Source organism: Ambystoma mexicanum, chromosome 11 (assembly GCF_040938575.1).
Source record: "Ambystoma mexicanum isolate Mex_15411 chromosome 11, UKY_AmexF1_1, whole genome shotgun sequence".
Classification (NCBI taxonomy): domain Eukaryota; kingdom Metazoa; phylum Chordata; class Amphibia; order Caudata; family Ambystomatidae; genus Ambystoma; species Ambystoma mexicanum.
Genome location: NC_090934.1, coordinates 1,328,139,810 through 1,328,156,185, shown reverse-complemented (window position 1 = coordinate 1,328,156,185; position 16,376 = coordinate 1,328,139,810). Strand labels below are relative to the sequence as shown.

Here is a 16,376-nt window from a genome sequence, read left to right as displayed (position 1 = left end):
AATAAAAAGTATCAGAGCTTTTAGGCCTAGGCTCGCGCTCTGTACACTCGAATACATACAGACAGAACGGGTAGCTGTTACTGGCTTACATCCAGACTTCTTATACTTCTAAGAAAATATGCTTTTATGCAACTCCCTTTATGCAAATTATTTTTGTTTACTTAATAGCCTGATTTTCTGTTTTTTCGTATGTGAGTTTTTACTCCAAACATAAATAAAGCCATTGTTGCATTTTAACCAAGACTCAAATTTAATTCTGAATAATTATTTTTTTACAATCATTTTCACCTGTTCCTTATTTTTGGTAACTGATTATTTTCTTTGTGTAGCATGTCTTTAAACTTGAACAGGAAGAATATCTGAAGGAGCAAATCCCATGGGACTTCATTGAATTTTATGACAATCAGCCTTGTATCAACCTCATAGAGGCCAAGCTGGGAATCCTGGACTTGTTGGATGAAGAATGCAAGGTAGGTCTCACTTGCATGTTAAACTGGCATAAACATTAGTCTGTTACTTGTAACGTCTGAAATTACTGACTTGGAGATTTATGCTGAGAGCTAAGAAGGACAGTGGAGTCTCTCTCAGTCCTTGGGAGTGAAGTAGCTTTTGCATCATAATATCATAGCATTCTTATGGACCTTTGAGGGCAGGTTTTAGTATGAGCTATGTTCTTTGAACCGCCAGAGAAACTAAGCTCAGTCATTTTACAGGGAGCAAAGAGAGACGGCTGCATTGTCATGCAGGATGCTCTACAGTGCACTCTACTCTAGGACAATCCTGCAACATCATGCTCCACCCACTAGACCCTCCATTACAGGCCAGAACACTTCTACTGAAACTGGAACCTGCCAAATATCATTTGAGAACAGAAACTCACTGTCCAGTCCCAAAGAGAAGGCATCCCACTTTTGTCAGTTCATTCTGAAAGATATATTTATCTTTCATCGATGCAGAGGTCTCTGCTGCACTGATCACATGATTTGGATCCTTCTGGAAAGCTCCTGCCCAAGCGACAATCTGCATCACAATCTTCCTACTTCTACAAAGTTGCAAGTTTCCACTTGACCCGCTGAAAGCCTCTGTGTCAACAGTAGATATACTGCATAGTATATATACTGCATAACATCTCTGGTGCCTCGGAGAGAGCTGCTCCCTCAGCAACATTCATGGCTTAACTTGAATGATGCACTTCAATCCCGTAAGTGAATTCAACCCGGGAAGTATGTAACACACTAATAATGCACCAATCATCATATTAAAAGTCGCTTCACAGCAGCTGACCGGGCAAATGGAACGCTACATCTCTAAAGACATGAGATCATGTGCCGGAATAGCAATGGAAGAAAACATAAGAAACAAATCAATACAGAACAATGTTTTGATATCAAGGTATGGAAGAAAGGCTGGACACCAAGATACAGTGATAGAAAGTCTCAATCTACATTGAAGATCTCCCCATTAGACTTTTCGTTCCATCTTCAAGCATTAATAGCAATATGTTGCTTGACCTCCCCACAGTATTTGTAAGGTGCCAGCTGCTGTACCACAGGAATCAAATGCCCATACAAAAAAAGCCCTTGGTTGATGTAAAAATATGTGAATCTGAATCATTGCTAATAAGATTAAAATGTCTGATTTGTGTTAACTATGAATCCTTCTATTCTCCCATAGATGCCTAAAGGGAGCGACAAAACATGGGCTCAGAAATTATATAACACACATGTGAACAAATCTGCACACTTTGCAAAACCACGCATGTCAAACCAAGCTTTCATCATCCTGCACTTTGCAGACAAGGTAAAGCTCCCAGGTCATTTATTACATTGATCGTCTTCTTTCTATAACATGAAGCCTGAGATTGAAAGAAAGTTTGTTTATATGATCAGTGTTCTGTTTTCACCAAGCAAAATCTGTGACTGAATGCATTTTATATATATATATACATATATATATATATTTGATTGTGCCACTCTTGGTCGACTTTTTAAGTGCAGTAGGAAACCTATTCTACTGTATTCTGGAGACTAGTACTATTGGCCTTCATGCTTTTTTTGACCACTGTTGTGGTATGACTGTACGATTACACTTTCCATAATCATGCTTGTGTAATTGTAACTGAGCAACACCGCTTCATTGAAGGTTATGCATTGATCCATTCTGAGGTAAGCCATTTTGAGTTGTCTTTTCATTCTCCTTACCGTCAAACTGGTTAATGCAAACTATCCTTGTCAGATTTTAACATATGTGGTTGTTGCTTTGCACATTGTACTATAATGGTGTTTAATCTATGGTTAGCACGACCATACATTCATTCACAAAATGTCAACTTTTTCACAAAAGAGTGAAATTAGAAAACAAAATGATCTTCTTCCCCATATAATGCATATGTTATCCACTTGCTCCTTGGTAACCCTTGTTTCTATATCTGCTCATTTATGATGTTGGATGAGAGTGCAATGTATTTGACTAATTCAGTTATGCAACTCTTAACAAATAGGGACATGCTCATGATAACGTCCAGAATTTCTTAGTACAGAAGTTGTTCAAGCATGCTGATGGTACATGCTTTGTCGTTCAATAGTTTTAACGCTGTTTTAAGTTCTTGGAATTATCTATGCCTAGAGTCATTTTAGTTTAAACTCTGCCTATTTTAAAGTCTGAGAATGTTATCATGTGAGGTTGTAAATGGGTCTTTGGGGAGGAGCAGACATTTGGGGGGTAACACCCTGAAAGAGAGGCAGAAAAAGCTAGGTAATGGACTGTGTCTATTGTAATATAACATTATCAGTAATATCAAATGGCCATATTGACCTCTTCATCTGCTCTTTGGTGATGGTTTGAGACTTTACCAAGTGCTCCATACAATTGTCCTGGCACATAATCTGCTTAAGCCTCTCACCTGCTGTCAGTGATTTGATTAAAAGAGCGAGCAGGATCAGCAATCGCCATTGTTCTGTCTACCCACACCAATCTCTTATGTTCTTCAGTGCAGCACCTTCCCCTAGCCTCCACTTTCTCCCTTTTTTTCAAAATCTGCAGATACGGTTGTCTGTCAGCTTTGTCTTGCATTTTGTTGGGCCTTGCCGCGATGTTCTCCACTGCGGGTGAGGCTATTCCCCCTCATTTAATAATCTTTGGTGTCGTTAATGGAAGACTTCACTGGTATGTGTTTTTTAGGAGGCGGTCCATATTATTCAGGATTCTGCATAAGTATGTGCTATAGGCCGAGTAGAAATTGGTGGGTATTGCCCTAGAATCGTAAAAGGGCAGGGTTCAAAGAAAGCAGACTTGCAGCTATTGTGGTTTCCTGTGTTTGTAAGGTACAGAGGGAGTGTACAGGGGTTGTCCCTCGGTTGTCTATGTGAAGTGTTGGACCGTCCGAAAGCAGCGTTCCTGGGGCTCAGCGTTCGGAGCTTCTCCAGAGCAGAGCTTTAAATCTCAGCGAGCAAGTCTGAATGCATCTTTTACCCAAAGCTTGATCACTGTGACCATCAACATGGTTCATAGGGCTGGCGTTTTGCTATAGCTCTGCAAAGTGAAAATGCAGATCAATACATTACTGCCTATGTAATGGGTGGAAGTAGAATTGGAGTTTTCCAAAAATGTAGCCTGACAGAAGAGCTGGGATCTCTGATTAATTTATTTTATTATGCTTATTGAGGTTCCATGTTTTTTTGCACCACAATCATGTAAAGGATGCGTGGGACCACCCCTGCAACCCTTGGACCCATTATACCATTTAAGAGGAGCAGGGGACAGCCCCCGTAACCCCTGCTCCCCTTAAATGGTATAATGCGGTACCCCTTTACCGGGTCAAACCACACCATTTTTGCCGTGATTTTTATCTACTGGTGACATTTTTGCTGCAATTTTATTACCGAATACCCTTATTCATCCCTTGTCCTGCCAAGGCAAATTCACTGCATCTGTGGAGGGGAAAGGAAAACAGAAAACTGATGCATGCGGACAGCTAAGGTAGACTGAGAAAATGCTGTTCAGGAAATGGATTATAGATAGTAGATGCAATAGAATAAATATTGTTAGGGTTTTTTTTACACAAGTTACTCTCCGGGGCAAAACTTGGCCAAGCCCACGTTGGGTGATCAGGGTTACACTTCTTAGGTTTGGCCTGAACTACCGAAAGGTATGACAACAATGGACGAGCAGCCAGGCTTTGTCAAAGGAGGACATTAGCAGGTATACAGAACTCTGAGCACACTGTGTGTCCAGAAAAAACTAGGACAGTGAAACATGGTTTGCCGCATCCTTGTCACATGTTTTCCACATCCTCTCCTGCATCAAAAATTATGACAGGGCAGGAGGCAGAGTGGCAGTCATCCACAGGAGAGATTGGCCATGCTCCATCTCCTCTCCAAGAGCAAGCTCATTTGAATCACTCGCCTGACGGTCCTCTTTATCGCACAAGGAACCCATCACCTTCCACCTCATCTACAGATCACCTCACAGGTGTGACTCTTGATTGCAGACCCCACCAACTTACTTTTCTCTGCCAAATTAGCTTACAACCACACTCTAAGCATGCTTTTCACACTGATCGCTGCAATGGACCTTAAACAAATGCTGCTCTCCCCCGCACACAGCAAGGGCATCACCCTAGAGTTAGTCTTCACATCATCCCCCTGCATCACCTGTGCAGACCCTTTCCCACTTGACTGGTCTGACCACACGCCATCCCATTATTAGTCACCCACTCGACTACGGCTCATAAAGCTCAGGCTAAACGCCCCCTCAGTCAATGCTGCTCATTCAAAGCCTTCCAGGTCAATGAGCTGGAAGCTGACTTCCCCACCACAGCGAATGCCTCGGGTCTCCTGTAATTATTCAGCAACTCTACAATGAAACTGGTGGACACTCATGCCCCCCTAATATCCAGCTGGCTAAAGACCAAACCATCTGCACCATGGTACACACCGAGGTAGCCTCTAACAGAGCCCTAGAGAAATGGTGGCGCAAAAACCATAATTCGGGAGGCCTCACCAACCTCTCCATGCAAACTGTAGGATTCTGTTTACTGAGGCCAAAGCTGCTTACTACTCCACCACCATTACGGAAGCCTCCAGCAGGCGCAAAGCCCTCCTTTGAAGTAGTAAAGCAATGTACCAGACCCTCACCCAACACTGAGGTACCAAAAACTCATAAATAAATGCGATCGAATCAACACATTTTCTATTGAAAAAATAGACCAAATTTGAGAGGCCATCGAATGAACCTCTAACAGCAATAGCATCCCCTGCCCCTCCAGCACGTACACTGCTCCTCTGGACTGAATGATCTCCTCTTTCCCCAGATCGCCTGCAAATTATTGCCTCCCTCAAACCTACTTCTTACTGACAATATAATTCTGGCTTCCAGCATTAAACAATTGACGAGGCCCAGCGCTCAATGCATGCCTCAGTGTATCATCCATGCCTCCCTCGCAGAAGGATCATTTCCAGACGCCCTCGAAACTGGTCTCATACAACCTCTTTTAAGAAAAACAACCTTATATCCAAACGACCTAGCCAACTACAGGGCCATTTACGAACCTCCTGTTTAATCGAAAAATCTTGGGGAAAAAATAGTTGCTGCCCAAATACTCGCCAGATTTGAACAACTCCACCTCCTAAATGACGATCAGTCAGGGTTCCACCCCAAGAGTAGCATCAAGATGCCACCATCCAGGTGGTGGATGATGCCCTCCAAATCGTAGATAAGGTTGACTCATGCCTTCTAATCTTCCATGACCTCTCGGCTGCATTAGACACCGTCAACCATTTGCTGACCGGATAGGATTCCCTGTCGCTGTCCTGAATTGGTTTACATCCTACCGCTCAGGCTGACTCCAGGTCTCCTGCGGAGTCCCCCAAGGCTCCATCCTCTCACTGATCCTTTTTAACCTTTACATGGAGCCTTTGGGCACGCTCCTCAAAGATCCCAATCTAGCCATTCACCAATATGCGGATGATACTCAGTTTTACATGCGAGTAAATCGCATGCAGGACATACTTCTGTGCGATACCTAGCTGCCATCCAGTCTTAAATGTCGACTGCCTACCTCAAACTAAACCCATCCAAGGCTGAATTTGGCCTCACCAGTCCGGCCTCCAAAAAACTTGTACAACAATGGCTCAATGATATGCGCCTACAAGTATTTGATCCTCAACTCTCACACTCGGCAAAATCCTTAAGCTTCACCATTGACAGCAGCCTGTCCTTCCAGAAACACATAGCCAAGAAGGCCCAAATAGCCTGGCTCAGAATCTCTACCCTTCAAGAAGAAAAAAAATGTTTTCATCCTGCTGCCGGACTCCGGACCATAGTGCAGGCCCTTGTGGTCCTGCACATCGATGGAGAAAATGCTCTCATGACAGGGCTCCCAACTGCTCACTTGGCTCCCCTAAAAGCAGTCTACCACACAGCAGCACTCTTAACGAAGCATAGAAATTCGATTGAATTACCCCCATCCTACGCAAACTACATTGGCTTCCGCTCTAAGCCAGGATACTATTCAAGACTATGTATCACATACAAAGCAGTCATGAGTAGTACACCAGCTGACCTGGTTGCTAATCTCCACATATCTGGTGGCATTCTCATCGCGCAGCAAATCGATCAACTGGCTTGAATCACAACTCGTCCACAATGAGGGGACCTGCAAACAATCCTGCTCTTCTCAAGCACCCACCCCCTGGAACTCTAACCCGGTGTCTGCTCGGAATGCCCCCACAATTCTCCAATTTCGCAAATATTTCAAAACATGGCTCTTTACACAACACCTGACCAAGGACTAACTCCAATTGACGCACATACCGACACACAGACTTCACAGTACTGCGCTACTTTTAAAGGATGGCAGCCCAAATGCTGACTACCCACCCTCTGTACAGCGCTCTACTACTCTCGAGCTAGATCTGCGCTTTAAATAATAAAAATAAATAACAAATAAAATGTAGTTACATAAATATTTATTATTTACATTTATTTATTTTATTTATGTAGCGTGAAACAAAAAGTCAAAAGGCATGAAGGCGCTTAGACAAGACAACAAAGAACAGTTAAGAGGTATCGCTCAGAGAGGGAATCGAGCAGGAGGTGCAGGGTACTTTTAAAGACCGCCAATAAGGTACATGCTCGCAAACCAGGGGGCTACGCATTCCAGGTTTTAGGGGCTGCATAAGGAAAAGATGAACAGAATGGTGTTCCCATTGACAATGGGAACTCCCGTCCCCTGCACACCTCTGGGTATTGGAAAAAAATCCAAACAAAATATAATATACTTTTTTGTTCACTTGTTGGTGATTTTAAGCATTAAAGAATATCAATTAGGCCATTCTTTTGTACAAATATTGCATATACCAACATGAAATGATTTGTTTCAATATACATAAAAAGTTTCAAAAAGTCTTTATGAAGGCGTAATAGTATTTTAACACTGTTTACATAACAAAAAAGAATGTTCAAGTTTAATTCACTCGAAAAGAATATACAATAATTCACTAAAAAAGGGAAAGCCTTCCTAATTCAGGGCTCTACGCGTTTCGAGAGTGTGCCTCTCTTCTTCAGGAGCAACAACTTATCCATGTAAACACAAAATTTTCTTAACTTGTTATTAATTCACAGGTCATTTCACTGACCTATGATACCAGGGTCAATTTTTTTCTCCCCGGCACCCCATAAAACTATTTAATACAGTGACAAGCCATTGGAGCTTTTAAAAGCTATATTAAATTAGATTTCTTATCAAAGTACAGGGTGTGCAATTTCCTTTCTTTTTTGCATAAGGAAAAGATCCCTGGGCCACATTGGGAAGTCTGGCCTGTGGAATTTCCAAAAGGCAGACCTTATTAGATCGAAGTACTCTCCGGGCTTTCAACCATGAGATGCTACTGGGCAGGTACCTGGGGCCCTGTCCTTGTAAGGACCTATGTGTACTACAATGAACTTGGAAAGCGTTCCTGCTGACGGGGAGCCAATGTAGGGCTTTTCTATCAGCAGACACATGGTCTGTTCTATGCAGCCCCTCTACAACACGTACAGCGTTGTTCTGGCTGACTCGTAAACTGGGGAGTTCACCCTTTGCATTGCCCAGCAGCAAGCTTGAGAAATAATTAAGCTTCACCCCTATGATGGCTCGTGCAATAGCTCAGTTGTTGGGATTCAAGAAGGGGCGAAGCTGAGCAAGCAGTTTCAGATAAGATGTGCCTGAAACAAGTCTATTGACATGAGCTTTCATATTGAGCTTTTGATCCATGTTAACTGCCTGGGTCTTAACTTTAGGCTGGGTGGCAATGGTACACCCCAAGATGACGAAGTGCCGATATTCTGGACTTCACTTACGTAGTAGTGGTGCTGTGTGCCCAAGACCATGAGCTCCGTCTTGGCATCATTGAGTCAGTGATATAGTTCCCAGAGAGAGTAACAAGACGTGTGTCTTCTGCATAGTTGGCATGAACTATGTCTTTTGGGTCCAGTTTTTCAAAACTTTGGAAACTTTGGCCTTGCGGTCAGAGCGAAAGGATTTTATCCACTCCGTTGCTGATGAGAATGAGCTCGTGCTTCGCAGTCTGTCCACTAGTATGGAGTGGACCCCTAAATGGAACACTGCAGAGGTCCAACAGCATGAGCAGCGGTGTGTTGCCTTTCTCAAAGATGTTGAGGATGTTAGTTTTTAAGTCTAGCAGAGTGGACTCAGTGCTATGGGCGCGTCTGAAGTAGGATTGTTTTTGTCCCAAGATTTCGTGGTTGGAGATAAAATCCTCAATTTGTAACTGAGCCACCTTGTCTAGTATTTTCAGTAGGTGGGGAACATTGGTCATGGGCCGGCAGTTGCCAAGCACATTAGGATCCAGGTAGGGCTTTTTGAGCAAGGTAGAGATCCATGCCTGCTTGATACAAGATGGTACACAGTTTTCCGTAAATGAGGCATTCACCCATTTTGTGATCAGAGGTACAAGCTGAGGGGTGCATGGTTTAACCTTAAGTGCAGGGCAGATGTCCCCCTTATAGTTTGTGGGCTTAAATTTCCTTAGTACCTCTGCTATATCTTGCTCAGTTACTTCTTGGAACTCAAATTTGGGGAGGGTCGCCTTAATCCTTATGGGAGCAGTTTATTTACCTTATTCGTCAAGGCATTTTGAGACACCAATTAGTCTCTATTCGCCTGTGATGGGCGAGGGCAGTGGTACTCCAGTTCCTTTAGAAATCTAAAGAGCTCCTTGGAATTGGAGTCTGCTTCAGCAATTTTACGGTCAGTGGATCGTTTTTTGCATCACAGATAGCTGATTTATGTGCTTTAGCAGCATGAGAATAAGTTATTTTGTCCTCAGTGGATTTGGTTTTCTTTCTCTGCTTCAGAGCTCTAATCTTGTTTTTTTAAAGGTTGTGAATGTCTGAGTACCAGACATTGGGCTGTGTTTTAAGCAGACAATATTTCACGGGAGCCATGCTGTAAACACCGTTTTCCAGCGTGTTTTGAGATGCGGCTCCCAAATATTTGTCTCAGTTCAGATTGAGCAGATTATCAACAGTGGCCGAAATAAAAGGGGCCACTGCGGAAGGTATTAACTTGCGAAGATTCCTATATGAAGCCCAGCATTTAGTTGTACTGTTGGTTGGGCTGGTATTGACGTGTTCCAGTCAATTAAATAGTGGTCGGACCATGGACATAGGTTAATTTCTAGATCCCCAATAGTGATATTATGAGGGAGTTCCCAATCTAGGGTTCTGCCTTTGTTGTGGGTAGGTAGGTTGATGTGCTGTCTAAAACCCATGTCAAGCAGAGCCGTCTTAACCACTACTGCCATTGAATCAGAGCCAATGTTAACGTCGGCTGGAATGATGATTCTCGATAGGGGCTTGAGACGAGGTGATATTGGGTCACTCAAATGCAACAGGAAGTCTGGCATGTTGTTTGGGGGGCGGGGGGAATCTGTAGATGATAAAGATATTAACTGTGAAGTTGTGGTCAATTGCCAACTTGTCCCATATTACTTCAAATTCATACAGAGGGAAACTCTCAACCTGTCAAATCTGTAACAACATATACATCAAAGCTACTCCCCCGCTTTTGCCGTCCAGAGGGTCCACTCTCAAGATGTTATACCCTGCTCTAACTGCAAGGGAAAGTGCTGGCCCTGCTGCAGCATGCAGCCAAGACTATTATTGCTCATTTATATAACGTAGTTGTCAACTACTAAAGGTTCAACACGGACCTGGTCACACAGTGTACTGGTGAAAGGATGTTACATCAGGGAGTCATTTTCATGCCGGGATACTCTGCTGTTCGGCAGAAGAGCTATTGCTTTATATCACTTAAGAATTTCTGCAGCTCCGCTGCTCCGGGGCAGGGGAAGATGGAGACATGGGCAATTTGGAGGAGGCAGTCGAGGGTGCCGAGACGCTGCAAATCCATCGCTAACCGGCTTCGCAAACGCACCGGTGCTAAAATGCTGCTGATGTTCCTTTTGAACCCAGGTGCTACTGGGATTTTTAGTTCGTGAGAACTACAGCAATGAAAGCGGGTAAGTGAGCACCCAGCGTTTTAGCGGGAAGTAGCTCTGTAGCTTTTAGAAGTAAATGTGATGCGGGAACATGAAGCGTGAGTCCATGCTGTGCTAATATTCAATTCAGCACCAGCGTGAGCACGTTCGTGTTGCCACACTTGAAAGATGGCAAAATCTCTGCACAGAAAATGCAATCTAATCCGAAAATGCTGGATTAACCAGGTGTTCAATCTAGTACAAACCTAAATACAAGCGAGAGCAGGTTTGTATTGCAGATTTCAACAAATTAAATGCTGTAAATTTCAGCCATGCACAACCATACAATTCAGTCAAATACAATGTATTCTCAAATCGATGAAAAACATACATACATGTATGAAAGGGGTAGGAAAGCTGCATTTGTAACCCTGCGATATCCGGCCTCACAAATGCGCCAGCGCTAACCCGTCACTGATGTTCTTTTGAAACCAGGTTCTGCTGGGAATTGTAGTTCATGTGAACTACTGCAATAAAAGCAGGTAAGCGAGCACCCAGCATTTTAGCAGGCAAGTAGCTTTGCATTTTAAAAGGCACACTGTTGTACTTTTAAATTCAGGTAAGTGGAAACACATATTCACAGTATAAAATCACTTGCAATAATCTTAAAATTGATAAAACACAGGCAAGTATGTTCAAAATAGCTTTTAGGATAACAAATAACTTAGTCAACCAACTTTTTCTAACATGGTCCAAGTCTGTCCTTAAGCATCCAACCCTATCTGGTAAGAGTCACTCAAAATTCAGATGGGTCACTGGGCCACCAGTGACCAGGGGTTAGGCAAAAAAAGGCGGGAAGGCAAAGTACAGTGTTCTGAGAGGTAATATCCAGCAGGATTCACTACTGTTGCTGCTAAGTAAACACATTGGTCAAAGAGAAGCTTGGGAAGGTTAGGGGGACCCCCTGAAGGATTGCCCCAAGGGCCAGTGCCATAGGGCAGGTGGTTTTTCCACAAGAGCACAGTGGGTTGTCCACCCCAATGTAACCCTTGGGACATGGGGGGGTGCAAGATACAATCTTATCTGCAGCTCCCAGAGACACTGAATCAAGGAAGCAAACTACAGATACGTTATTCCAGGAGTGGGAAAGTACCTATACAAGTAAGAAGAAATTGCAGGAGGATGGTTCCAGCGGTGAGGAGACACAGGTTTCTTGGTCTTGATGACAGGAGAAGGGGACTTTGGTGTATCTGGTGACAGTTCCTGTGACGACGAATGCCGAGCAAAGGATCTTCATAGTTCTGGCTTGTTGGCACCTTTTTCAGGCTCGCTGGAGCAACGGTTGTCACCACGGTCAACTCTTCTTGGTTTCTCGGCCCTCCCCTCTGGTGAGGGGCCTCTTGGAGCCAGTTCGAGTAGATACTGTGTAGGAGGATGCCCTCGAAGTTTCAGGCAAAACCGTGCTTCTGGAGACGATTACAAAGGAGCAGTACAGGGCCTGTATGTAGGGTGTTTGCAGGCCGTGGTATTCACAGCTCTTCCAGGGATGGTGCAAATTGTTGTTCGTCTTCAGACTGATAAGGCCCACCAGTCCATAGGAGGAAGGTGTCCTCTTCGGATCTTCCCTGGCGCTTAGGAGGTCAGGACAGCAGCGGTTACTAAACAGGCTCTGGCGGTCGTTCAAAGTTGCTGGGGGAATCTTGCATCATCCTTATTTGGAATCTTCTGTCCCAGTGGTCGATTCTGAGTTTTAGCTCCAGGTCCTCGGAATAAATCCAGGAACACCAGCTGAGTCCACCAATCATGTTCTGTCCATCAATCAAACTTTTGGGGGTGGGCGGGGGGAGTGTCTGCCCAATGGGGACAGCCAACCACCCAGTCTGAACTGGTTTCAGTCAGGGACACTGAAGGACATGGGAGTTTCAGTCACCTCCCCCACTCCCTGTCCTGCCAGTCACTTGGACTCTTTGCAGGATTTCCCTGGGAAGCCCAGCAAAGATAAAGGGACCAGAGAATCCTCCCCCACCCACAAAGGTAGAAGAAGGAACCAGAAAGGACAAGTCATCTTGTTCAGGGCTTAAAGTAAGACCACCATTTGGAGTAAATGGTGTCCCGTGTGTCCCCTACTGCAGCTGCTAAGACCGCCTGTGATAAAAGTTCACAAAAAGTAATGCAAAAAGTACACTGCCACCAGCCTGAACAGAGGAACTTGTCACAGTAACCATTCGTTACTGGAGACTCTAGAAAAAGGATACATTGTCTCCCCTCAGCACTCCACTGAAGGTGTGGTGTGTGCTGATCTGGAAAAATAAAACACATAAGGTATAACCAAGTGTTGTCTTGACTTGGTAAGTTTAAGAACTAGTCATGGAAATAAAGAATCGATGAGGGGAAAGATCTAGGAGCTCCCAGCAACACTGCCCAGAAAGTGCTGTGTTCTGTTTTAGAAAAAGATGCCAATAAATTGGAGGGAAAGCATAATTTCAAATAGAAACACCCAACAGTGGTCAAAAAGGTAACATACAATAGAGGAAAAAGGAGAGCCAGTGGGGAAAAAGGTTCCCACTCACTATGGGGAATTGGCAACAAATCCAGGTGTCCAGCAAAACAGTGCTGGGGGACTCATAGTGGAGATTTCACACAAGAAATAAATCTACCTTCACAAATATTTTCAGCTCTTTATAATTTCAAGTACTCTGTTGGGGAGGAAGGGAAGCATGTTTCTATAATCCTAAGTGTAGTAAAGGAGCCGGACAGAATATTGTAGAATGGATTTGGGGATTTCACCCACTTTTTCCAGGCTGATTGTGACCAGCAACAAATGGAACACATGGGTGGAATCGACTGGAGGACTTCTTGCAGTGTGTTTAGAGTAATCTGTATGGAAAATGGTTTGCTACAACAGTCAATGAAGCGTTAAAAGGTTATTTGTAAAAAGGGTCAATCCTAAATAGCGTTACAGTTGACAAGGGAATTTTACTAATGAATTCACTACAACATAAAAACAATTCTTGAAGTGTCCGTCCTTTTGAGAGGCAGATGAATAGGTCCTTCATACCTCCTGCCCATCTCCCAATTTAATATTGCACAGGTGAGAAACGTTACTCCCTAAGTCAACCGTACTGCCCTTATTCCAGGCTGGTACAGCAGAACAACACAATCTAAGCTGAAGGTGGCACGAGGGCCAAATACAAATAGATCACCCGGACTCATGACCTAGAAATGAGAGATGGTATCATCTTTAATTGAAAGGAAAGCAGTCAGTGGACCTCTTTCCTGTTCTTGTCTGGCTCATGTCTTGACAACCTGTCAGCTGTCTATGGTCAGTCATGTAAAGAAGGCATGGCATCAAACAGTAAGACAGACACAACTGTTCACAGTTCAAGGGTGTTTATTGAACTTCAATTGGGTTTGAAAAACACCTATCTAAACCGAAATCTCAAGATGCGGAACAAGCCACGACCATCTAATAATAAAGCTGTCCTAGTGGTGACTTGTCAAAATAAAAGGGCCTATACTAATAAACCTATTGCCAATCCTTACTTCTAAATACAGATAGTGTGGGAAACAATGTTATGCAAAAGAAATGCGTTTAGAAAATATGTTGTGATATTCAAGCCACTGGCTTCTCTTCCCGGGCTCAGACACCCTTTCTTAGGATTTCACACGTAAAAATTCTCAGGTGATTTTCTGTTCACCCTCGGTCCCCTCCACCTGGCTCACAGGGGGGGACTGGCCTATAGGAAACTCTGGAGATTTCCCGGTGTGCCTCTGCACCCTGGGCCTTTTTGTGTTTTATTTCCGAATTTTCTCATAGGAAAATGGTTGGGTTTGCTGAAAATGTGTAATATGGGGCCACTTTGAAAATTATTTCCAGGGCCTCTTTTGGTTCCCAGTCGACCTCTGGGCTTAGACCCACTTTAACACAAAACTTTCAATTGATCTCCCTCTGCCGGGTTCAGACCCACTATCAATTTTGCCACAAATGTTCTTTAGCGTATCAACATCGAAGACTTTCGATTGTGCGCTGGGTTTTGCTTGACCCGTCGCAGGACCACTTCGATTCACAATTCTCTACAACTCTTTCACTTTTTAGCATGAGACCTTCGACTGAGCGCTGACGAGGTGTCGGACCACTCTGTCAAAGGTATTGTATCTTGGTTTAAAAGTTCAATCACGTATCAGCAGTTCAACTTTACTTGCGTCTTTTATCACATATATTTCAGAAAATGTTCGTTCCAGCACTTGCCATACAATGTTGCCACTTGCAACCTTGGCTTCAACACAGACCGGTATTGTATCGGTCTTCCCAACTCACCGGCTGTGTTCATTTCAATGCTTTATTCTTGTAGCCAAGGACAGTACCATGGCGGCTGGTAATTCTCCCCTCCTTGATTCTTGACGCGGGAGGGCCTTCGGTATCTCCACCACTCAGTGCAGGATTCTCCAGCCTGTTTTCCAGGTCTTACCCTTTCCAATCTCGAGGGCTCATGATAGCAATGGTTCCTTGTCGAAAAGGTCAAGCAAACTTCCCTCCTTGCAATCCCCTTCTGTTTTGTCATCTTTCTCCTCTTGTTAAACTGCCACCTTGTAACTGCTGTTTCCTCGGTTGCTTTGCCCGCTCAGTGTGCACTCGTGCTCTGCCTTTTATCCGTTTGGGGAGGCTTAATGGAAGTTTGGTGTGTCTGATTGTCAGTAATTGCCTGACCTTGCCTGAGTATGTAAGTTATGACGAATATTGAATATAATAGCTGTTGTTTTTGATAAGAATGTTGAGAGTGCCAAGATGTCTGCTTGTGTGCTGTCCCTGCTTTATTTTGATGATAAAGCTGGGTTTTGCCTTGAACGTTGTCCATTTCCATTATTGAGTCCAGTTTTATCTGGCTACAGAACCTCTGTATAATTCGGGACTGCCCAGGCTGTCTTAATATTTCCAAGCTATCCAGCTTCTTTGCATGCTTTGAGCAAACTCTTAGATGCTAAGCCTGGATATGATCAGAGTGTCCACAGTATCTTTCTGGCTCACCGTGCACTTGGATACACATGCTGTAGACATATGTATTACCATGTGCAACTTTCAAAGCATTGTACAGTGTGTAAAATTGTGTTCACTTCTTCAGGTCGAGTATCAGTGCGATGGATTCTTGGAAAAGAACAAGGATACCGTTTTTGAAGAACAAATCAAAGTTCTTAAATCAAGTAAGGTTAGTGGTCAGATGAATTCTTTATTTGCTAAAGGAAAATCGTATGAAAACAAAACATTTTGACTGTAAAATACATGCACTTTAAAATGATTAACTGGGTAAGAGGTACTTGCATTATATCACAATTAAAATATATCTAAAATGTAAATGTTATTTCTTAGTTGTCTTTTGTAGGGGTTTTATTCTGCTACATGCATGCACTAAATTCTGTTCAGATTAACGTCATTCTATCTATAGGTTAACATCTTTTCTTTCATAAAGTTTTTTTTTAGTTGGGGTTTGGAGCTTGGTGCACTGTTAAGTAAAGAAGCCATAATGAAATTACTGTGTTTTGTAATTGCAACCATCTGCATTTTTTCCACCCTCTTCCCTCCTTACATGCAAAGAAAATTTCTTTGAAGTTATGATGGGGTAAACGGAACAGTGAAAGGATGTTTAATGAAGGAAGTTGTGGGTACAGTCCCCCCAAAGGTTAACTCAGTCAGTCCTGGTACTATTGATGTAGCGGGAGTGGGGAGAGCTTGCGTAACTGACATACTTGAAATATCCAACACACCTCTACATCTACTTGACTGGTTCTTGGATCATTTAAAAAAAAATAAGAATTCACTAATAAATTGCTCATCTCTTCTTGCCGAAAGAACCACAGGCCCAAAGACAAATTATCACAGAAAGGGATATCACTCAAATT

General features: G+C 43.4%; 1 protein-coding gene across 1 annotated transcript in view; it reads left to right on the top strand.

The window, feature by feature from the left end:
* The window catches only part of MYO5A (myosin VA), a 937,291-nt gene that overhangs the window by 452,710 nt on the left and 468,205 nt on the right, over positions 1-16,376 (top strand). Inside the window, exons 12-14 of the mRNA XM_069624847.1 lie at positions 330-470; positions 1,675-1,800; positions 15,602-15,685. Coding sequence (XP_069480948.1) covers positions 330-470; positions 1,675-1,800; positions 15,602-15,685 — 351 coding nt within the window. The remainder of the gene's footprint in view (positions 1-329; positions 471-1,674; positions 1,801-15,601; positions 15,686-16,376) is intronic.